Source organism: Rhynchophorus ferrugineus, unplaced genomic scaffold (genome assembly GCF_030347505.1).
Source record: "Rhynchophorus ferrugineus isolate W39M unplaced genomic scaffold, kcgeb_rfMv2 rfM4, whole genome shotgun sequence".
Lineage (NCBI taxonomy): Eukaryota > Metazoa > Arthropoda > Insecta > Coleoptera > Curculionidae > Rhynchophorus > Rhynchophorus ferrugineus.
In genome coordinates, this window is record NW_027472583.1 from 47238851 (window position 1) to 47259110 (window position 20260).

Genomic DNA, 20260 nt, shown 5'->3' on the forward strand with positions numbered 1-20260 from the left:
TCGCTATTGTGAAACTTCTGCCCTTCGTGAATCTGCATTTCCAAGCATATCATTTGCAAAGTAAGGATGCTTACCTTTCAAATGCACTATAGTATGGCTTCGTGGCATAAGTCATCTATTAGAAGATACCAAAATAATTTTTGCACAAAATAATATTTTTTATTGGCTGTTTTTGGTGCAACCGCATAGTTGCATACCATATTGCTATAATCGGTCAAGAGGTTTGTAACATCATACTAGACGCCCTATCATTTTCTAAATAATTTCCACATAATTTCATCCACTACCAGTGGTAGTGGTTGAGTGGTAGTAAAGAGATGATATATCCTTGACTCAAACATCAAATGAATCTGATTAATCGTTCCGCATTATAAGGTATATAGAAGTTTGTATGAGAAAATGTCAAAGATCATTGATTCTTATCATAATATGTCAGTTCCCAGTTTTTATCTACTGTATAGGCTGCAAATGCATAGTGGTATACCATATCGCTAAATTAGTTTTAGCATCAGATTTTTGATTAAAGTATTATTGCTACCTTATCTTAATTCAACCATTTCCCAAACATCCACATGAATTAGCAAAACCACCAATAATTCATATTCCAGAAACGTAATTTCCTGAAGTCGAGCTAACAATAAATGAATTCCGATCATCAATAAAATCATTAAAGTATGGTAAGACTGCTAGAATCGACGAAGTCACGACAGAAATGATCAAGGTCGATAGGGAAACGGAAAACTATACTGAAAAAAGGCAGCACTAAACGGTACAATAATTATCAAAATATGAGTCTTCTATTAATTGCAGTAGCTTTTACTTTTCTATGATGGTGCGTGCGCTTTGGAAGTATATGTTCCCCCAAAAATTATTTAAATTATTTATTATTATTATCATGTTTAAATTCATTGATATCATTCCTAGTTTCCCAGTTCTGATCATTGTGGCAATGTGATCATCCTCCTCGTTTTACAATCGGGTCTTGGGACCGACCTTGGCAAGGTATTGTATGTATGTTGTAAAGTTGTCGTATTTGAATATACGTAGATAGTTACAGCATTATATTGAATAAGGATAATCTAGAAACACACGTGGTTGATTTATGTATAAAATAAAATAACAGTATAAAATGCTATTTGTTCTTCAGACACTTCTTACAGATCCGTTTAGATCTAATTTGTCGAAGGAAACGTTAATTCATTCAGAACTCAGTCAGGAAAAAAAGTTAAACCTAAAACCATTTTATGAAGGATGGTAGTATAGTTCCATTAAAATTGATCAAGTCAAGCTTATTACTCCCAATTAATTAATTCGGCTGCAAATCATCTATAATAATGTCTCAAAATATCTCCTTGTGTATTACGATATGTTCGAAAGTGTCAAATTGACTGAGAAACCGGAATTTCGCTCGTCATCTTATTCATTACATGTCTCCATCAAGAATTACTGAATATATATAGATATTTCGTCTCTACAAATCGTACCATTGAATATTTGTTTGTAACTTCTCCGAGTAATATCTCTTCCCTTCTTTGTATCAAAGCATTCAACACTCATGCATCATTTGCAGTGCATATATATATGCACGTCGCACTCTAGATGTTTTATTCACCATAAAATATGTACATAATGCAGTCAATTAATTAAACATTACTTTTTAAAACAACAGTACGATATGTCGCAATTTCAGTACACACTTCCTTCCTGACGTTTCAGGCGATGGGAACACTTTACATGAGATGCCAATGAAAATGTCAAGGACGCAAGCTAGTTAATTGCCGGATGGCTCATTAACATTCGTCGTTAAATATAGGTCAAAAATGCTAGAGTTCCTATGAAATAATAACTTTTATTTACTTATTATATCATATAATAATCGGCGAACACCGGAAAATAAAACAGCATTTGCTTTCAAAATATTTATTTCAACAACAAACGTTTATAAAAAATAAACAATCAATTATGAACCATTCTTTCAGTTCCTTCTTCATCGACTATCTCAATGGTATCTACTATTTCGTCGATAATATTAATTATGTTATCCAATCTTTCAGTCGCTTTCTTAAATTTCTTTGCCAACAATACTTTATCCGAAACATCCGATTCCAACTCCTCTTCAGACTCTAATTTTAGCTCATGTCCTTTATCTGGTTCATCAGAATCATATAATTGTACAGCACCTTCTGCTTCTTCATCCTCTACTTTTTTAATTGTTTCTTCCACTTGGTGAGCAGCTCCTGATTCCTCAAAATCATCCATTTTAAACTCACTGACATCAGCAGAAGGTGAAGCTAACACATTAATCAATTCCTGCTTGATAGTCTCACTAAGTTTAGCTTTAATGAATTCTTTGTTGATGATATGCGGATTGCTTTCGATTATATCAACAATTTGTTGCTCGATTTTACTTATTTCTTCGTTAACGTCGATAGTTTTCTTTGCTACCGGTGGCTGATAATCCTCGTCTGTCTTTTTTCGCTTATATTTCTGTACTATTTTCTTAATATTTTGCTTGACCCGCAGTTTCTTTATGTCTACACTGATAGGTTTGATTTCTTTCGGTTTCTTTTTATCTTCCACTGATATGCCTTTAATTTTCTGTCGTATTTCAGTACTAAAACCAATTTCTTTCTTAACTGATTTTACTACTTCGTCAACTTCTTTGGATTTTAATTTTGGTACGTCCTCTTTATATAATTTCTTTAACAATCTATCACTATTAATTTTCTTATATATCTTTTTTATGGTATTTTCTTTCTTTTTCTCTTCTTGTGGAACTATTTGCTCTTGCTCAACAATGAGTTCTGAATTCTCAAGATTATCCTCATCAGTAACCTGATTAACGCGACGACTATATTTTTTATTAGGCACAGCTTTATCGCCATCATTTTTTTCTGTGCTTTTTTCTATTTCTTCATGACTCACAAATTCTGGCTGTTTAATGTTTTCGTCTGTAGCTAACGGTGCTCTTTCTTCTAAACTTACATCATTTTTCGATTCTTCTGAATCGGGAAGCACTTTATTAACAAAAAGATCTGGTCGAGCCTCTAAGATGTCCATATAATTGTCTTTTCGTTTTAATATGAACAACGCTGGTCTTGTCTTGATTTTTACTGGCGGGATGGTCAAATAATTAAAAGACAATTGATAGAAAGACTCTATGGTGTCTATGATGTCGTGAGTTACTGACAATGGTTTTAAATTCGTAGCAAATTTGCTTTTTCCTTCAACAATCAAATGTGTAAACTTTAGAATATCTCGATCAGTATTCTTCAGATGTTCAGTCTTGTTATAGCTAAATTAAAACAAAAATAAATACTAATATAATTATTTACACTTTTAGATACTTACATCCAATTTGGATGAATCTGAGTAAATCTAGATACTCCTGTTTGTGCAGCTAAATTTGATATGTGTACATGGACTGTGGGTTCATGTCGGGCTAACCGATTCAGATGAGAAATGGCTGCTCCACCTGGATAATTCGTGCCCGAGATACTCAACAAGAATAAGGTGAACAACAAATTAACTGCTAAATGACCTGCCACACCGAGTGATAGGAAATGATATATTGGCGTCTTGTTCCTATTCTCCCATCTATTGAAAATATGTGGCGTTTAAAAATTTATATCTAAATATACAAAAAAAACTTACATTCGATGACACGCTGTTGCAGCTGCAACATTTAAAAATGGAAAAATATAAATAATAAAGCGCAATTCCTTATGAGGCAATAATGAATACAACAAAACAAACAATAATGATGGTAGCACAACCTTGCGCGCTCTTTCATCTAAAAAACAACCAACTGGTACCAAGAATGTTGATGCAGCAAGGCCTCTAGGTATAGCTGAATAAAAATACCACAGAAATGGCGAAGTCTATTTTAAAAAGTTAAGACAAAATTGTATCAATCATAATGTTAGCTAATATTCTAATAGTGTAAAGGATACCCCCCAATTAGAACTTTTATTTAACACAATATTATACCACAGAACTTCTCCTTCAGGCCATAAAGGTCTATTCCAAAACAATGAATCTATCACTACAGAAAGTAATAGAAAACAGATGCCCCCAGGAATGGCAATTTGAAGGATGCTATAATGAAATATTTAAATGTGTGTAAATCCAAAACGATATTTTGTTTACTAACCTACCATTTTATTGTAATTCTTTTAGTGAAAACATCATATAAAAGTAATATGCCAAAATACAGTGCTAATTCTCCTCGAAAAATTATAATTGATGCTCCAGCAAATAAAATGAAACTTTTATCGTCATTTCGCAACCAGCCATCTAATGCTAATAGTACTGAAATATTATATATAAAAAATACTTGAAATATTTAATAAATAATTTTTCGGTATTACCTAAAGGTAGTGCCATAATATTTGGTAAAGGTCTACTCATATAAAACATAAAATGACTTTGAGTTACTGTTAAAGCTATAAACCATTGTAGCCATCTAGTTCCAAACTGTTTGGACAATGTATTGCTCAATTTTTTGAAACTATATATTACACATAGTGCCAAAATGAATCTTACTATGGAAAAATTAAATTAAATGCCACACACAAAGCTTTGGTAAAACTTGTATATTACCAACATATTGAGACCAAAATTTATTAAATTCTAAACACTGAAGAATAAATACAAATGGAAAGGCTAAAGCTGAAATAAAAAGTGGTCCTAAAAAGCTCCTAGGAACTACTCCAGGAAAATCCAAATGGTCATACTGAAAATACACACAAAAAACTTTTTTATTGAAACCATGAATTAATAAAATTCTTACTTGTGAAATGTTCCATTTATGGTAAAGGATATCATGAATGGCCTGTAAATTAAAACTTTCCTCCACTTTAGTAAATGGACAATAGACTAAATGAGCGGCAGCAATGATTACCATAATTTGAGTCATTTTTTATGTTTGCTACTACCTGTTCGTTGACATCATTGATGATATATAATCAACATACGTGTAGCGAAATACTACACTACGATTATTTCACCACTTTGGTCCTAGTTAACCTAAAAAAAAATATTTTTAGACTATAAATACCAGCTGTGAGGACATGACCTGATCAAATATTTAAACTCAACGTGACTTCACAAAAAACATTTTATCTGCCGAAAAATATATTGGAAACAAGAATCCTTAATACTTACTGTATGAATTAAACATTATTTAAAATAATACTTTGGTAATAAGTAACACAAAATATTTCAATGTTTTGTGATAAGTAAATGTAAATATACCTTAACAGTAGTTCATTTGATTTAACTAAACTCTGACTAAACTTAACCATAGAATAAAATCTTAACCTACTTTTTTCACATTAAAATTGTCAAAGTAAAACTTTTATGGTTTAACTTAAATATAAGAGTTATTTCATTAAAAAAGTAACTGTATTTTATGTCCAAATATGAGTTTAGCAACCATTATATGTAAATTTAATAGGTAAATGTAGATGATATGATATAAAGGTGATTTAATTGAAATAAAATTTTCTTTAGAATATGCTTACAAAACTCATCCCAAGTTCCGCTTCGGGCAATATCTACTAATACACCTTTATATTTTAAAGCTACACCATGTCTTTCGTATGTATACTTTTACCTTTCATTGCATATAATACTTATAGTATAATTATCTAGAGCTGAACCTTTAAAGAAAAAGAAACGTATGGATCCTAATGTAATCAGACAAAGAGAAGAAAGAAGAAAGAAAAAATTAGAAAAACAAATTAGGAGATTAGAAAAACATGCTAAACAACTTAAACCTATTGGTGAATGTGAAGTCCCTCTTACATTACTAGATGAAAAGTTGTAAGTATATGATAATACCATAAATTCAATTATCCTTGTGAGTTTTTTAGAGAGAGGCAACGAAATATCACACTATCAGCAGAGGTTTTGGAAAAAAGAGTGTTGTTAGAAAAGAAATGGGCCAATTACAAACGATTGCAATTATTAGAAGACCTTCAAATGATTGATAGAGTGATGTATTGTCAACAAAAAGCTCTTGATGAATTGAGAAATGAGTCAGAGGAGCTTTATCAAGAAGCTATACAGGTTAGAGTTTCATTTAAAAATTGTTACATGCATTTCATTTCAAGTTAAATTTTAGCCTGACTTTCATTTACTACCTTATAAATCAGTTGGGCCTGTGGAGACGCCACGAATTGAAAATTATGATGCACCAGATGGGGAATATAAAGATATCTCTAAAAAGTGGTAGTAAATCAAGTAAGGTACATTTAATTGAAAACATTTTTAGTAAATAAACTACTTTATAAATAGAAACATGTTTTATTTAATAATTAAAAAATTACAATCTAAATTATTGAGTTAATTTTTGAAGTCAAAATTCTTAAATCTGAAACATTTTTAACAGATAATTTTTCAGTCTTACATATCCGAAGTAAACATTTAACTTCATCTTTTAGTCTATCGATAACTTCTGAAGCTGATGATTCTTCCTGATCTAAATCCATAGTGGTTACAGATGCATAATTATTCTCTTTATTGGCTGAGAACAATTGTGAAGAGTTAACAGGTTTAGTAGATGTTTCTTCAATTTTAGGCTTTTTTATCTTTGGGTTTATATTATCCATTATGGCACCTTGATTCCAAATAAGACATTTATGTTGAAAAGTATTTCTTTCTTTAGTTCTTGGATGTATAGTAACATTTTCAATATTTTGGTATATGTTATGGGCTACATTTGAATTGAGAATATCTAAAAATGTATTGAGTATGTCTCTATGTGTTCTATTTAAGTTTTTAAACATTTCAAAATAGTGATGCTTTATTATATTATCGGTAGTATCCCGAAGAATCAATGAAATTATATCTGATATATTTTTCATTAATTGCTGATTATATGAATCATTCACACATGTAGAACTTGTGGAATATAAAAGCCCATCAATAATTTTATAAACTATTGTCCAATAATTTTTATTAGAGGATATTTTAATCATTTGTCTGAAAACCTATAAAAGGAAATATATTAACTAATGCAATATTAGCTGATGCAAGCTTACTAATTGTGGATTTAATATATGTGTTTTAAGTAGACTTGTAGTAATACCACATATTTTCTTCTGGAAGTATTGCAAACAATGATTTCCTGCTATATAGCTCTGATTTAAATCTAAACTCCAAAAGGTATTAACAAAACTAATAATATTGGTAATTTCTGGTACATTTGGTGGCACCACTGCTGTAGACAACAACTCTAAACAATCTGCCTTATAGCAAAAAAATTCATTAAAATTAACTATATTTCAATTAACAGAAACTTACAATGCACATAAATGAATCCTTAGTAAATTCAGAAGAGAAGTTGTTTATTGATGTGTTAGCATTTTCTATAGTTGGTTTCATTAGCTGAGAAATTTGATTAAAATTTAACAAAGAAAAATCCAAATACTTCCAAACTTGCTTGTATCTGATTGTACAGAATTGCTTGATTACTTGGTCTCTGGATGTGTCAGAGAGGGCATGAAACATTCTAAACAGTAAGCATTTCAAATATAGCATATCTGGCTGAGATGTAAAAGAACCACAATGCAAATCATTTAAACTATATAACAAATTGATTAACAAGATAAAGGCTTCATTTTCAGATATATTCCTATGAAAAAAAAATTATTTAAAGCAATATTAATTGGGTATAACTTTACCTTGAAACTAAAGTAAATACTTCTAAAGCTAACAGAGCACACACAGGATCAGTATTGACAATATTTTTAGTCAATATACTAATAGAAAAACCTGTTTTGTCTTGCAATAAAATTCCAGCTGACATGTTGATAATTAACTCATAATATAAGGAATTATCTTCCAGTATCAACTCTGCATAGGCTAAAATTGATTTAGTTATTAAATTAAACCTATAAAATGTATAGTTATATTCAACAAACCATTTGGTAAAATTATGAAAACAACTTCCAACAACTTGGCAGTAATATTTGAACAGTCTTCTGATTGTTTACAACTAATTTTTAAAATCTTACTAAAAAGATTCAAAATTCCTACAGGTTTGTTTTTAACATCTGAAAAATTTGTAATATCACAGAGTTCTTTCTAAAAAAATCATAAATAAAATAGTTATTAAATAAAAAACCAAAACATACTTTAAAAGCAGATTCACCAATAATGAGATGAAGCAAAAATACTTCTAAATTTTTGTAAACTTCATCTTGTAGATGATAATTTAAAGCAGTTGATTCAGACATGCTAAAAATGCCAGTTTGTATAAAAATATTTAATTTTAATTGAACTTACTTAAAAATCTCAACCAATAGAAGTACCAATTCCTTTGAGAATATATCTAACTTTTGGTAAAATATATCAGATACCTTATACAACACTTTCATCAGAAAACTAAGTATTTTAATTGGACCTTTTCCTGTTTCTTCACTGTCTGAATTAATTGACTGGAATATTTTGTAAATTATTTTAGTTAAACACTGAATTGGAATAGCAATATCTAAACTGACTTGTAACAAATCAGAATATTTTGTTGCTATTGTACCAAAGGACTTCCAGGTACAAACAACTAATTTTACATCCAAATTGAAAAAATGTACTGACATATCAGATATTTTAAGCAACACTAAAACAAAATACTTGTTCCCTCACAGTAAAAAATTGATAATTACATACCATCTGCCAATTCTTGTGCATTTTCTTCATCCTCATTTAGAGTCAGTGAAGTCTCTAACATATTTAAAATAATAAGATATAAATGTTTCAAAACCTCTGACAATTTACCTATATCTTCATAAAATAACTCCTTATAATGTTCTGAACTAAAATTACATAACATAAAGTAGTGAAATATTTAAATTATTACTTATTGTTAAAAACAAACCTACACTCCCAATGTTTCAGAAATAATAGAACACAGTTTAATAATTGTTTCAAAATATGTTTAATGTCTGTTAAATATATCATTTGCTGTTCACAAAACAAATTCAAAATTTCTTGACAATTTTCAGCTAAATCAAAGGATGTCTGTAAATTGTCTCGCATTATTATTATTATAAATTCATCTTCAGTTGTTTCAGACAGAGAGAAGTTATCATCATATATCTAAAAATTATTTTAAGTCTTACATTATTGTTTGCATGTTACTCTTTTTTATCTCACCCTTATAAATCGATTTATAATCAACGGTAAAATATCTATGAAAACACTGTGATTTTCTTCAGCGTTTCTATAACTTTCAATTACATGTTTTAAATGTTTTAAAAAATCTGGATTCTTTACAGCATTATCCTTCAGCAAGTCCTGAAATGTTGGGTAATAAAAATAAATAGACATAAAAATAAAAGCTTATACCATTATCGGATATATCTCGAGGCTAAAAGAGGAAGTCATTCTCTCACATATTCAAAATTTTAAATTATAGAGACATCTACATTAATAAATATCCTATAGGGTTGTTCCTACATTCATCTTCTTTAGTTCATCTGCACAGATAGTTCTTTTCAATTTTCATAATTAATGTCATATGTCAAATTTGGTATTCGCCCAGCACGTTCATTATCACGTCAGTTATTTGACCCGTGGGTAAATTCTATTCCTCTGCCAAATAATCCTAAAATTTTAATATGAACGCTTCAAAGGTAATTTCATTATAGTCAGCTCTTTAAATGAATATCTAATATTTAGCTTAGGGTCCTATTTTGTAAATTGATCAATATATTAAAATTATATATCGTTTACGTAACACCAATTTTTCATTGACGGTTTTATGATTTTTTAAAAATATCTTTTCAGAACATTTTGAGGCTCATCTATGGGCAAGGAATTCGCAAATCCAGCTCATACCCAGTGACTTCCAGATATGGTACACTGAAAAAAGAACAATTCAAATTTGCTGTAAGTGAACTTTTTTTTGTTATAAAATTATTCTATTTTGTATGAATTTCAGATTGACGACGGTTTTCCCGTTCACTACAAAACTGGCTTTATCGACAAGTTTTTGGTACAGACTACTTGGCTCTGTGCTCTTAGTGGTACAACTTGGGGCCTTGTAACCTTTGCAAAATTAGTATTAGGAAAGAAAGATTAAGACTCTTTCAAGCAGAGTTTATTGTTAGTCTTAAATAATCAATAATAAATAATTTAGTGAGAATATTAGAATAATTTTTCTTTAGCCTTTAGTACACTCTAATCAATCAATATTTTAACTATTGTATTGTTTCGTAAACCGATAATAACTACAATAGAACCATTAAGATTTGCTATGCTAATAATCATTTTAAAATGAACAATTTAAAGCTGAAACAATTAGTTATTATCAGTTAAAAATATAGTCCAAGTATATTTGCATGCAGAACAGGTATTGATGCAGTTTAAAATATAGTGTTTTTTTCATATTTAACATAACTAATTTAAGAAATAATTTGATTATATAAGTAGTTGCTTGTATATTAGATTAATATTAATCTGTTAAATGATGCTCAATACAAACATCCATAAAGTTGTTGAAACAAGAAATATGTTAATATATTATTTAAAAGTATACTGGAGCCTGTCCTGGCTTACTTTTTACAAATTCACCATACTGCTTCTGGTTGAAACAGCACCATAGGTGACTTACAGATTGTATACAAAAGTGTTTTAATGGAGACACACTAATCATGGCGCAAGATATGTTACGCGTATTGAAGCAAAATTTAAAATCACAAAAGGAGAAGGGCGAGGATAATCCTCATAACATACTTGAAAACTTTATGAATAGTTTAAAAGATATGCCAGGCATTAGCGATGATCAGAGAGATGGGATATTAAAAACTTTGGAAAGTGGTTTTCCGGATAACTCCTCTATCTATAAAGATATGAGCAAGAAAATACAATTAATCATGCTGATAGGATTCCTATGCGTAGTTGCGTTATTGTGTGGTAAGTTTTACTATTTTTTTTATAACAGCCAAACATAGTTTTTTTACAGGATGCGTAATATGGAGATTAAATAAATCATCAAGGATTCGTTCGAAAAAAAATGATATCAAAGTGAGGGTGGACAAAGATGAGAAGAAGATAAAATAAGTTACAAAATGTAGAAAAACGTCAATAAACAACATAAGAATTTATATTGCGTTTTATAGAACATATTAACCCTCGATATATAAATGTCAACATTGTCATTTTTGATGCATGCCATCATGAATGATTTGGGAAAACTATTTTCCATTCCGCAACCTCTCATTTTTCCTAACGAAATAAACGATTTCTTTAGGAATAAAGTTACTGTAATATGGATGAAATGCTTTATGCCGCATATATACATAAAACATTATAATTTTAGGTCCTACTGCACGAAAACGCATTATTGCAAGATCATTTAAGTAAAAAGGAGAAACAATGTAGTTTATTAGAAAAACGTCTTTCGGAAACAAGTCAAAAATTAAAAGACGATGATGGCTCCTCTATAATAGCGCGTCTTAATAAGTCCTCCAATTCCATCAATGAAAAAATAGTTGATTTGAGTAAATCCCTGAGAGAAAAATGCGCAGAATTAGAAAAATATAAAACTAAATGCTCCAAATTAACTAGTTACATAGAACAGAATAAACAAAATGAATCAATTGAACAAGAAATCGTTAAACAAGAACATTCCCCAAGTGAAAAGGAACATAAATCTGAATTAAAGGCCCTACAGGCAAAACTTACATCAATCACCAACAAATTATTGGAAATGAAAAACGTAAACTTACAGCTGAAAAACGAACTGTTATACGCGAATAAGATTTTGCTTCAGGAAACTGGAGAGACTTTGAATTCGCTTAAAGAGAACACAAACTGGAAAGGTCGCGTGCAAATCATTTCCGACCTTCAAGAAAAAAATAAAAAATTGAAAGAAAAACTTAGTGGTGAGAATTAAATTAACGTGTGATTTTCAATATTTAGATTTGTATATTTTAAGAACGAAAACTGTCAGTTAAAGATTCTAACGCGGTAGATAAAATAAGTGGAAAGATATCTATGTTAGAAAACGCAAATAGAGAAATCTCATCTGTAAACGCAAGTTTGAACACGAAAATTGATACGTTGAAATCGAAATGCACTAGACTGGAAGTAGAAAGGCAAGACTTAAAAACGAGAGTGTTGAAACTTAATGAAGAGAATGAAAAAAATTGCGACTGTATAGATAAACTGAATAAGAAATTAGCTGAGGTTGACGCAGAAAAGAAAAAGTTTAAAAAATCTATAGACGAAAATTTACAAAAAGCCAATACTGAAATTGAACGATTGTTAAGACAAAACGAGAAACTAGGGGAGCTTCTTCGCAGTTCTACTGAGAGTCCGAATAATAATGAACAGTTTGCCAGTGAGGTAATTTACGTTAACGCTTTTATAATATCTGTTACTTCAGTTTTACCAATACTATTATTAGAAACAAAGTATCTACAATAAATTAGAACAAGAAAAAAAAGAATTATTAAAGCTTGTCGAAATGTATAAAATACGATTGGAGCAAGCCAGAACAGAACACGAAAAATTACAACAGTGCTTGGTTACTGAGAAACAGAAACGCATCAGATTAGAAATCGCCATGGCTAAAAACGACGTCGAAAGCATGAACTCATCTGTATTAACATTTTAATGAATTTTAATACACGTTTATGTTATTTACATTTTAGGGTCGATCTGGATATAGTACAGTTAATACCCAAAAAAATTCTGAACATCTTAAAGATCAGCTTCAATTAGCAGAAGAGAATGTTAAAATCCTGAAAAATAAATTATTACGAGAGCAGTATGAGAGGCAGGAAGATTATCGAGAATTTTCCAAAATACTAATGTCAAGTAAGTCAAATGTATCAATTGTACAATCACAAATTGATAAATTATAAATATATGCAGAAACATGTGTATTAGCTCTTTAATATTACACAATTTAGAATTTAAACGAAGAGAACATATTTAATGAAGATATGCAGCCATCTGCTACAAATAAAATTAAACAAATTGTTTCAATTCAAAAATTATAATGTAGTAAAAATAAATACGACACTATAACAATAATATTCGTTTATTATAATTTGCAATTTCAACTTATAATAATGATATTTTAGTATTAATAAAATAACGCTTTCTGTTTAAAAATGGTATAAAGTGTGAAGGCACTCAAACGCTTGTTGTTTAAATAATATTATAATAAAAGCAAATAACAAATGATTGACCTAATTATTTTGATCAAGCAGCGCAGTTGTCAAGCGGTGCGTATTAATGTTATATAAATGTAAAATTTATAAAGTACAATGTAGGTGACTTAACTGATACTGCGCTGTTATTGACATGAATATGAACTGTAATAACTACAAATATATAAGTAAGGATATATAAAAGATATAAAAATAAACAAAGTATTATTTAACACTAGAAAGGGAAAAAGTTTGTGTAATAAAAGAACAATAATGTACATATTCTATCTTCAATAGCTTAGTATTGTCTTTTAGCACCAGAAACAATCTGATTCTATATAAGTTATAAAAAAACCGCTTTTCGAAAAATACATTTTTCATAAATAAAATATATTTTTTCTTTCTTTTATAAAGAAAATACAACCACGATTTCGATAATTTTCAGTCTCCAAGCAGTAACTCACAATTGGTCGAGATTTCTAAATGCAGTAAGGAATGAATCATTTTTATTTCATATACCATAATGTTGATATAGAAAAAGGCAACCTTTAAAAAGCTGCTCATAATGAACCAGTAAAAGATTCAAATGTTTATTTGCTTTGTCTTAACTTTGTGAAGGCACAATAGTTACAGTTCAATTGCAGTTCAGATGACCCTATACCTAAAAAAGTTTGATTCCAAAAAAAAAAAAATACAAAGATGTTGCGAATGATTAAACAAAATTACAGACAACTCCTTAGGATACCAACTGCTCTAATAATATTCTGTCCCTTGTGTATATTTACAATGGCAAGTAATGTTCTGGGTAATAAATGGGAAAACAGTAACTAATCTACTTAAAAAAAGATTTTCTATATGTACATGTTTAGATAAAGCGACATGGTTCCTTTGACGATATTATGACATATATATCTATATATATGACATATGTATGTATATATATACATATACATATTTTATGACGAAAAATATTTTCAAAAAAAAATGAGATAGAAACAATTGGCTTCTCTATTGCACAACTGAAAAGATTCTTGTATGTTTATCATTCCCATTGATCTGTAACCTAATGTTATAAATCATAAAAGTAAAATTATTGGCGAATTTTGAGTATTATGTATTATACATACATCTTTTTTGGTCATAAAGCTTTATACAACAATTAGAACTCATACAAAAATCCTTTCAGATATATTGTATGGGAACTTTCTGAAAGTTCAAAAATGAACAGAATCAGCAGAGGAATTAAATGTCAGCCTGTTGGACATAATTTGCCGGTAACATCCCCACTTGTCCAGTACGTTGTACTTGACCTGTCATCCAACCTCTGTCGATACTGCTAACATTTATAATTAGATCTCCATCTACAAAACTAACTTCATCTTCATCTACAGCTACATAATCATACATAGCCCTTAAAAACATTATTAGTATTCTTCTTGCTATATATTATGGCTGTATACATACCTATATACCCTTCCCATGCCTAATGTTCCATAATTATGATTTACTGGATCCATATCATGCACAGATCCAATCTGTCGATTTGGAGGCTGGTCTATAACGCTACCACCAACCTCGGAATTATATATTAATGTTTGGGAAGTTCTTGAAGAATATGGACTTTGAAACTGAGTTCCTGAAGATGCTTGAGGATCATAATCAGCTATTTTACCGATATGTGGATGTTGAACCGGGGCCAAAGTAGATGCAACATTATTAGGAGATGACTTTGGTACATTCTTTACAGGAGTTTCTTCAGTGTTACCATTTTCATTCAGTTGTCTTCTCTGTTCCATTTCAGCTTTTCTTTGTAATTCTCCATGATATGCCACATTACTAGAAATAATACAAATCTGGCATTTCTAACTAATAAATACTCATTACAAATTTACCTAATTATTTTGGAATTCTGCTTAATTCTCAGCATTTCAGGATCATCAGCAACTTGAGTAAATTTTCCTTTGGTTTTTTCAAAGTCAGCATGATATTTTACATTGGATTGGAGTTTGGTATTTTCAGCTATTCTTTTAAGCTCTGGTGTCTCAGCCATGGTGGTGGCTTTTGCTTTAGGTACATGACTACAATAATGATCAATAAACTGTTTGCAACATGCTACTGGTTTGTCGCACTTACGCTTCACAATAGGGTTCCTTGTTAAAACCTTTATAATTACGCATATTAAGTGCCATACCACAATCATTACATTTGAAACATAACTTATGCCAGACCTAAACAGAGAGATGATACATCAGTGGCTTAAATTACCACATAACATAATTGGTTAACCACAGGATACATTTTCAGAGACCCATATTTATATGTAAAAGTAACCACTTTTTTAAGTTTGTTAAAATGATATCAAACACGGTTTGAATTTAATAAAATTAGTGCAGTCAGAAATTAACTTTATTAACAATATGCTATTCTATGAGTCATAAAACAGCCTTAGACTAAATATTTAGCCTTGATTAACAATTTAAATTAATGATACCACACATGAGGAAAGCCTGAAATGGAAATATGGAAATTCCACCCTGCTTATGGGCGACACAAATTTAATAGAGATTAATCTAATTACGTGCATTAGTACTTGAAAAACGTACATACCTTGTCCAGACATCTCAACTCTTCTATCTGATATACTGTTTTATCACATCGAGCACAACGATTATTCATTTTGATAAGAATTTATTTAACGAAAAATCAGATTTTTGTGATAACGGAAAAATCGTAACAGTTTAAAATAATCCAGAAACCTACAGAGACAAACCCAACCCACTTGCAGCTTTTTGTCCTGTCTTATAAAAAGAACAAGTGTCAACTATATCCTGTCATTGTCATGATGACAGATTGTCAAAGTTTATATAAAAGCCATTATATTTATAAGTGGAAGACTCGGGGCTATAGATCTCTCTTTTCTTTTACTGTTTAAAAGACGAAGAAGGAAATACTTTAGAGAAACAGAGTCAGTCGTCCAAAAAGGCCTTTTAAAACACGTGATTTTTGTTTTAAAATATTTGGGAAACAGTATTTTTGTTTATATAAACATATATATACATTTATATGAGACTGTTGGTTGTATAAGTTTATCAAAGCATCGTGTGTATCCTACTACTTCAAAAAGTAGTTCGAATTGTATTATTGTCGTATTGATAAACATGAGCGACGACGATCGTGATGTTGACGTTGAAAGTGATGTAAGTTTTTTTTGTTAAAAAGGTATACTTCTATAAAAATGATCGTTTTAGGATGGAGAAGACTCTGACAATAAAATACCTAGTTCTAGACAATCCTCGGGTAGTCAATATTATTCCCAAGTAAGTATATCCAAATTTTTGCATAAATCTTATTGAAAGATTATCATCATTCTAGGCAGAAAAACGAGCACATCATAATGCATTAGAAAGGAAACGGCGCGATCACATTAAAGACAGTTTCAGTTCTTTAAGGGACTCTGTACCAGCTTTAAATGGTGAAAAAGTACAGGAAAGAGGCTTTTATATAACAACCATGAACATTAAAGTATTGTTAATGTTGTAGGCTAGTAGAGCTCAAATTTTGAAAAAGGCAGCTGAGTACATAATGTTTATGAAGAAGAAAAACCAGTCACATCAACAAGATATAGAAGATTTAAAGAGACAAAATAGTTTACTCGAAGCACAAAGTATGTCTTTTGCATTCTCTTTTGTCCTAACTAATTACTATTGGTCTTTTATAGTACGAACTTTAGAAAATGCAAAAACAACAGGCATATTTGATAGTGACCTTGCTATGAAAGAAGCCCTATATAATGAAACTGAATCTGATACATCTGACATGGAAAGTTCTGTACAGCAAAGAAGACCAAAAAAATTTAAATCCTTCCACTAGGCTAGTGTTTGATTTTGGTTATCAGAGACAAACTTAATATAAATTTAGTGGAAATAATTATAATTAGATTCATAGGTAAAAGAAAATATATCTGTTTTCTTTTTCTTAAATTAAGACTATTCGTCTTAACTGTAAATAATTAAATTTTTGTTATTAAGCTTTTCTTTATGTTACATCATTTTTGATTCACATTTTGGTTCTTTTTTACCAGACAAAATCAAAACAAATTAAAGAGGGGCTTAACTTTATACTTTACTTTTTATGTTTAGAATGTTGAAACATCTGTTTGTATTTTTTATATGTATAATAAAGCACTGAATTAGAGCTCCATTTATTTATTTTTTTTTTCTATAAATACATCTAAATAATAAACAAAAACAAATTATTAACACTGGTATAATTGTTCAAAATCTTTTAACTTAAACGTGCTTTCTTTTCAGGTGGTGGTTTTACTTTATTTTCCTGTTTTATTTCCACTTTATCTTTATTTTCTACTACTCCATTTTCTGATTCTGTTTTTACTGGAGCTGCTGCAGGTTTTGGTTGTGGAATAGTAGGTAAAGGAAATTTCTGAATTAATTCTCCTAATAGCATGTCCACTCTCTGCCTCTGAAATAAGGAACTTTGTTCCTCTTTAGGTTTTTCTTTCTCAACTGCTTTCAATTTCTCAGCTCCCTTCTGTGATTTAAAATCCCAGTAATACCCTTTGCTTGGGTGATATTTTGAAAAACTAGCTGCCTCTTCAAAAGAGGACTGAATGTGATATACAGCAGACAACTATAAAATAATTATAAAAAATTAAAACACTTCAGATAATTAATTATCACACTAACCAATCGAGAGTTTAAAACACTGCCTAAATCTGGGGCTTGATATACTATACCGGCTATAATATAATATTCGGCAAGAGGAGTTACTTGTTGAGAACTATGTCTATGCTGTTTTCTTATTACATACAGAATTGGTTCTTGAACATGTAAAAGTGCATATTCTAGTCCAGTCATATTTCTAAAACATTCTATTATTTGATAGAACTGAATTTGTATGTCTACTTACACAAGATGATCAGGGTTAAGCCTTTGCATTTTTATAGTTTCATTATTGCAAGTTCGGTCGAAAAAAGGATTGGATGCTTGTGAGAAATATTCCATTACATTCGATGGATTTAACCCAGGTATCAAACTTGAATCTTGCCATGATAATCCTAAAGTGTTGTCAGCAACACCACTAGGTGCAGTAATACCCAAACGATTCATAAATACTAGCAGTTTACCAAATACTTTATAGGAAAAAACTAATGTAGATGCAGTTAAACATGTAACCTAACCATAGAAAAATAAGCGAAACTAAAAAAATTTGACATCTCTTGTTACACTATAGAGTAATTACTCGTCTGTCTTAGACCCTAGGAATTTCATGTATAACCACAGAGTATAACTGTGTGTAAAAATTCAAAAATATAAAAACTAAAAACTTATTTATTGCATAAATATTAGTGCAAAAGTTATATATAATTATTATATATATGTTATATAAATAATCTTTTTAAAAAAACAGTTTTTAAAAATACAGGCAACTCAAAATTAGGATTTATTTTTAGTTTCTTTTTACAAATATCAAGAAAGGTTTGTACATACCCATGTGAAAATCTTTCGAAAGTTATAATATAGCACGTTTTATTTTTGAACTAAATTACATAATATTTATAGTTATTTTAAGAATGGATCTAGTGCTGGTGCCTCTACATAAATATCCAGAATATTTACAAAAGTGTTGTGATTTAATTAATAGTGAATGGAAGCGTAGTAATACTGCAAGACTTCGAAGCTTGGAAGCTTCATCAGATAAATTGCCAACATCTCTTATTCTTCTAAAAGGAGATATATTATTAGGCCATGTAAAACTTTCTCCGCTCCCATCCGTTCCTAACAGTTGTTTTGTAGAATCAGTTGTTATAGATAACTCTGAAAGAGGAAAAGGTTATGGTAGTCTTTTAATGGCGAAAACTGAAGATTATTGTAGAAAAACTATGAATATAAGTGTTATTTATTTATCTACTAAAGGACAAGAAGGATTCTACTGTAAACTAGGATATATAGAGTGCATGCCAGTGTCCTTATATGGGGAATTTAAAGGAATTCGGCAAAATGATTTTAGCATCAGTAAACAGACTATTAAACCAGTTATAGCAAAAAATGTGCCTGCTCCACCCCCCGTGCCTGTGAATAATATTAAAGTAACAATAAAAACATATATGAAAAAAGACCTATAGTTTTTTATATGACAATATTTTTATTATATAGTTTCAATAATACTTAAACTGTGTTATTAATTATATATATATCTACCTAAATTGATACTATTCCACATATTTGCCTGTAATGTTCAGGCTTTTCGAGAGATTCAATTAAAAAATTTCCCAGGTCATGTTTAGATACTACTTTTCCCAGATATTGATTATTCTCTACTTTATATTCTGATTCTGGTTTATCTACAACGATGAATATATCTTATTATGTAACCATTACCAAAAATGGAAGAATATTACCAGCAATATGAGGTGGTAAAATAGCGATAAATTTAAGATTAGATTCTTTCAAAGCATCAAGCATTCTTTGGTGATCAGCTGTTATATCTCTGTATGTAGGTGGGAGCTTATCACCAGCAAATTGCGGAAACAAAAATGCTGATAAACAAACTGACACTATTTCAATGTTTAGCTCGTTCATTGCTTTGATTATGTTCTTTAATCCATCACTCATATCAGTGGTTGGTTTCAGACTGTTTCTGGTACCCAAAACAACTACTACTGCCTGGGTATTTTGAATAGCTTTATAAACATCTTCATAATTCAAAACATCTCCTTTAAATATCTCTAGTTGTTCTTGTAAAGTACTGGGAAGTTTAGAGGGATCTCGAACAAAGGCCCTTACATGTTTTCCTAAATGCGATATGCATTACATCATAAATAAATTATTGTTTATTGATATTAATATATATGTGTATATTACCTATACATTACCTTTTTTTATAGCGGCTTCTGTTGCACATAAGCCGGTTACTCCGGTGGAACCAAATATAACTATTTTATTCATTTTTAATCAGTTCTATACTGAACGTGAACGAAATTTCATGGTATAAAAATATCTCTTAAAAAATCGGAGGTTATTATTACCGTGTATTCATAAATTCCAATATTTTATTTTTAGTTAACAAAAAAACAT

The 20260-nt window shown here is 29.9% G+C and overlaps 10 protein-coding genes across 16 annotated transcripts; 5 read left to right on the forward strand and 5 right to left on the reverse strand.

Annotated features, from left to right (window-relative positions):
* Positions 1 to 1904: 1904 nt before the first annotated feature.
* Positions 1905 to 5324, reverse strand: Alg12 (Alg12 alpha-1,6-mannosyltransferase). 2 transcript variants are annotated; one of them, XM_076402141.1, is made up of 9 exons: positions 5257 to 5324; positions 4793 to 5028; positions 4603 to 4735; positions 4371 to 4544; positions 4158 to 4311; positions 3954 to 4098; positions 3655 to 3881; positions 3352 to 3597; positions 1905 to 3295 (listed from the first exon to the last, which is right to left on the reverse strand). In XM_076402141.1, the coding sequence occupies exons 2-9, from the start codon at positions 4916 to 4918 to the stop codon at positions 1957 to 1959; spliced, it is 2544 nt and encodes an 847-aa protein (XP_076258256.1). In that variant the 5' UTR covers positions 4919 to 5028; positions 5257 to 5324; the 3' UTR covers positions 1905 to 1956. The 2 variants fall into 2 exon arrangements, with proteins under 2 accessions (XP_076258256.1, XP_076258255.1); XM_076402140.1 differs by having other exon boundaries at positions 5167 to 5294.
* On the forward strand, positions 5304 to 6303 carry mRpL40 (mitochondrial ribosomal protein L40). Its single transcript, XM_076402150.1, has 5 exons — positions 5304 to 5458; positions 5515 to 5601; positions 5656 to 5826; positions 5877 to 6072; positions 6128 to 6303. Exons 1-5 carry the CDS (start codon positions 5424 to 5426, stop codon positions 6236 to 6238), a joined length of 600 nt encoding a protein of 199 aa, XP_076258265.1. The 5' UTR covers positions 5304 to 5423; the 3' UTR covers positions 6239 to 6303.
* On the reverse strand, positions 6290 to 9531 carry LOC143195183 (uncharacterized). 3 transcript variants are annotated; one of them, XM_076402143.1, is made up of 12 exons: positions 9352 to 9531; positions 9160 to 9300; positions 8882 to 9102; positions 8782 to 8819; positions 8674 to 8727; positions 8293 to 8623; positions 8142 to 8244; positions 7929 to 8091; positions 7689 to 7869; positions 7309 to 7639; positions 7047 to 7253; positions 6290 to 6995 (listed from the first exon to the last, which is right to left on the reverse strand). In XM_076402143.1, the coding sequence occupies exons 1-12, from the start codon at positions 9388 to 9390 to the stop codon at positions 6336 to 6338; spliced, it is 2469 nt and encodes an 822-aa protein (XP_076258258.1). In that variant the 5' UTR covers positions 9391 to 9531; the 3' UTR covers positions 6290 to 6335. The 3 variants fall into 3 exon arrangements, 2 of the variants coding, with proteins under 2 accessions (XP_076258258.1, XP_076258257.1); XR_013005492.1 differs by having other exon boundaries at positions 7047 to 7249; positions 8674 to 8819; XM_076402142.1 differs by having other exon boundaries at positions 8674 to 8819.
* Positions 9486 to 11111, forward strand: LOC143195192 (uncharacterized). 2 transcript variants are annotated; one of them, XM_076402154.1, is made up of 4 exons: positions 9499 to 9638; positions 9793 to 9894; positions 9947 to 10920; positions 10970 to 11111. In XM_076402154.1, the coding sequence occupies exons 3-4, from the start codon at positions 10659 to 10661 to the stop codon at positions 11065 to 11067; spliced, it is 360 nt and encodes a 119-aa protein (XP_076258269.1). In that variant the 5' UTR covers positions 9499 to 9638; positions 9793 to 9894; positions 9947 to 10658; the 3' UTR covers positions 11068 to 11111. The 2 variants fall into 2 exon arrangements, with proteins under 2 accessions (XP_076258270.1, XP_076258269.1); XM_076402155.1 differs by lacking the exon at positions 10970 to 11111 and having other exon boundaries at positions 9486 to 9638; positions 9947 to 10150.
* A 72-nt stretch (positions 11112 to 11183) lies between these two features.
* LOC143196361 (uncharacterized) lies at positions 11184 to 12971 on the forward strand. Its single transcript, XM_076404024.1, has 5 exons — positions 11184 to 11270; positions 11327 to 11891; positions 11945 to 12354; positions 12416 to 12610; positions 12663 to 12971. The coding sequence occupies exons 1-5, from the start codon at positions 11184 to 11186 to the stop codon at positions 12873 to 12875; spliced, it is 1470 nt and encodes a 489-aa protein (XP_076260139.1). The 3' UTR covers positions 12876 to 12971.
* A 67-nt stretch (positions 12972 to 13038) lies between these two features.
* LOC143195186 (LIM and SH3 domain protein F42H10.3) lies at positions 13039 to 15985 on the reverse strand. The gene is made up of 5 exons (XM_076402145.1): positions 15774 to 15985; positions 15300 to 15394; positions 15059 to 15244; positions 14631 to 15002; positions 13039 to 14577 (listed from the first exon to the last, which is right to left on the reverse strand). The coding sequence occupies exons 1-5, from the start codon at positions 15840 to 15842 to the stop codon at positions 14409 to 14411; spliced, it is 891 nt and encodes a 296-aa protein (XP_076258260.1). The 5' UTR covers positions 15843 to 15985; the 3' UTR covers positions 13039 to 14408.
* A 135-nt stretch (positions 15986 to 16120) lies between these two features.
* On the forward strand, positions 16121 to 17366 carry Max (MYC associated factor X). 2 transcript variants are annotated; one of them, XM_076402153.1, is made up of 5 exons: positions 16121 to 16363; positions 16415 to 16483; positions 16539 to 16646; positions 16707 to 16830; positions 16885 to 17366. In XM_076402153.1, exons 1-5 carry the CDS (start codon positions 16325 to 16327, stop codon positions 17034 to 17036), a joined length of 492 nt encoding a protein of 163 aa, XP_076258268.1. In that variant the 5' UTR covers positions 16121 to 16324; the 3' UTR covers positions 17037 to 17366. The 2 variants fall into 2 exon arrangements, with proteins under 2 accessions (XP_076258268.1, XP_076258267.1); XM_076402152.1 differs by having other exon boundaries at positions 16122 to 16363; positions 16539 to 16650; positions 16705 to 16830; positions 16885 to 17166.
* MED6 (Mediator complex subunit 6) lies at positions 17354 to 18410 on the reverse strand. Its single transcript, XM_076402146.1, has 3 exons — positions 18093 to 18410; positions 17870 to 18044; positions 17354 to 17813 (listed from the first exon to the last, which is right to left on the reverse strand). The coding sequence occupies exons 1-3, from the start codon at positions 18290 to 18292 to the stop codon at positions 17451 to 17453; spliced, it is 738 nt and encodes a 245-aa protein (XP_076258261.1). The 5' UTR covers positions 18293 to 18410; the 3' UTR covers positions 17354 to 17450.
* A 202-nt stretch (positions 18411 to 18612) lies between these two features.
* Naa80 (N-alpha-acetyltransferase 80) lies at positions 18613 to 19350 on the forward strand. Its single transcript, XM_076402151.1, has one exon. The coding sequence runs from the start codon at positions 18757 to 18759 to the stop codon at positions 19306 to 19308; it is 552 nt and encodes a 183-aa protein (XP_076258266.1). The 5' UTR covers positions 18613 to 18756; the 3' UTR covers positions 19309 to 19350.
* LOC143195188 (flavin reductase (NADPH)) lies at positions 18862 to 20221 on the reverse strand. Of its 2 annotated transcripts, none has more exons than XM_076402148.1 (4): positions 20059 to 20220; positions 19585 to 19977; positions 19385 to 19527; positions 18862 to 19000 (listed from the first exon to the last, which is right to left on the reverse strand). In XM_076402148.1, the coding sequence occupies exons 1-3, from the start codon at positions 20129 to 20131 to the stop codon at positions 19385 to 19387; spliced, it is 609 nt and encodes a 202-aa protein (XP_076258263.1). In that variant the 5' UTR covers positions 20132 to 20220; the 3' UTR covers positions 18862 to 19000. The 2 variants fall into 2 exon arrangements, with proteins under 2 accessions (XP_076258263.1, XP_076258264.1); XM_076402149.1 differs by lacking the exon at positions 18862 to 19000 and adding an exon at positions 19065 to 19255 and having other exon boundaries at positions 20059 to 20221.
* Between the last annotated feature and the right edge of the window lie 39 nt (positions 20222 to 20260).

Excerpts from the sequence above, each read along its gene's own strand:
- mRpL40 (XM_076402150.1), top strand. The coding sequence starts at position 5,424 with ATGAGTTTAGCAACCATTATATGTAAATTTAATAG. Across the intron at positions 5,827-5,876 it reads ACATTACTAGATGAAAAGTT|AGAGAGGCAACGAAATATCA; the intron begins GTAAGTATATGA and ends TGAGTTTTTTAG. Across the intron at positions 6,073-6,127 it reads TTTATCAAGAAGCTATACAG|CCTGACTTTCATTTACTACC; the intron begins GTTAGAGTTTCA and ends GTTAAATTTTAG.
- LOC143196361 (XM_076404024.1), top strand. The coding sequence starts at position 11,184 with ATGAATGATTTGGGAAAACTATTTTCCATTCCGCAACCTCTCATTTTT. Across the intron at positions 11,271-11,326 it reads TCTTTAGGAATAAAGTTACT|GTCCTACTGCACGAAAACGC; the intron begins GTAATATGGATG and ends TTATAATTTTAG. Across the intron at positions 11,892-11,944 it reads ATTGAAAGAAAAACTTAGTG|AACGAAAACTGTCAGTTAAA; the intron begins GTGAGAATTAAA and ends GTATATTTTAAG.
- LOC143195183 (XM_076402142.1), bottom strand. The coding sequence starts at position 9,390 with ATGACTTCCTCTTTTAGCCTCGAGATATATCCGATAATG. Across the intron at positions 9,301-9,351 it reads TCGAGATATATCCGATAATG|GACTTGCTGAAGGATAATGC; the intron begins GTATAAGCTTTT and ends CCAACATTTCAG. Across the intron at positions 8,245-8,292 it reads CTATTGGTTGAGATTTTTAA|CATGTCTGAATCAACTGCTT; the intron begins GTAAGTTCAATT and ends TGGCATTTTTAG.
- Naa80 (XM_076402151.1), top strand. The coding sequence starts at position 18,757 with ATGGATCTAGTGCTGGTGCCTCTACATAAATATCCAGAATATTTACAA.
- LOC143195192 (XM_076402154.1), top strand. The coding sequence starts at position 10,659 with ATGGCGCAAGATATGTTACGCGTATTGAAGCAAAATTTAAAATCACAA. Across the intron at positions 10,921-10,969 it reads CGTAGTTGCGTTATTGTGTG|GATGCGTAATATGGAGATTA; the intron begins GTAAGTTTTACT and ends GTTTTTTTACAG.
- LOC143195188 (XM_076402148.1), bottom strand. The coding sequence starts at position 20,131 with ATGAATAAAATAGTTATATTTGGTTCCACCGGAGTAACCGGCTTATGT. Across the intron at positions 19,978-20,058 it reads AGAAGCCGCTATAAAAAAAG|GAAAACATGTAAGGGCCTTT; the intron begins GTAATGTATAGG and ends TATCGCATTTAG. Across the intron at positions 19,528-19,584 it reads TTTACCACCTCATATTGCTG|ATAAACCAGAATCAGAATAT; the intron begins GTAATATTCTTC and ends TCATCGTTGTAG.
- MED6 (XM_076402146.1), bottom strand. The coding sequence starts at position 18,292 with ATGAATCGTTTGGGTATTACTGCACCTAGTGGTGTTGCTGACAACACT. Across the intron at positions 18,045-18,092 it reads CTTAACCCTGATCATCTTGT|AAATATGACTGGACTAGAAT; the intron begins GTAAGTAGACAT and ends AGAATGTTTTAG. Across the intron at positions 17,814-17,869 it reads GTGTTTTAAACTCTCGATTG|TTGTCTGCTGTATATCACAT; the intron begins GTTAGTGTGATA and ends ATTATTTTATAG.
- Max (XM_076402152.1), top strand. The coding sequence starts at position 16,325 with ATGAGCGACGACGATCGTGATGTTGACGTTGAAAGTGAT. Across the intron at positions 16,364-16,414 it reads ATGTTGACGTTGAAAGTGAT|GATGGAGAAGACTCTGACAA; the intron begins GTAAGTTTTTTT and ends TGATCGTTTTAG. Across the intron at positions 16,831-16,884 it reads TAGTTTACTCGAAGCACAAA|TACGAACTTTAGAAAATGCA; the intron begins GTATGTCTTTTG and ends GGTCTTTTATAG.
- Alg12 (XM_076402141.1), bottom strand. The coding sequence starts at position 4,918 with ATGACTCAAATTATGGTAATCATTGCTGCCGCTCATTTAGTCTATTGT. Across the intron at positions 4,545-4,602 it reads ATTTTGGTCTCAATATGTTG|TAAGATTCATTTTGGCACTA; the intron begins GTAATATACAAG and ends ATTTTTCCATAG. Across the intron at positions 3,598-3,654 it reads GCAACAGCGTGTCATCGAAT|ATGGGAGAATAGGAACAAGA; the intron begins GTAAGTTTTTTT and ends TATTTTCAATAG.
- LOC143195186 (XM_076402145.1), bottom strand. The coding sequence starts at position 15,842 with ATGAATAATCGTTGTGCTCGATGTGATAAAACAGTATATCAGATAGAA. Across the intron at positions 15,395-15,773 it reads AGTTGAGATGTCTGGACAAG|GTCTGGCATAAGTTATGTTT; the intron begins GTATGTACGTTT and ends CTCTCTGTTTAG. Across the intron at positions 14,578-14,630 it reads GGCATGGGAAGGGTATATAG|GGCTATGTATGATTATGTAG; the intron begins GTATGTATACAG and ends AATGTTTTTAAG.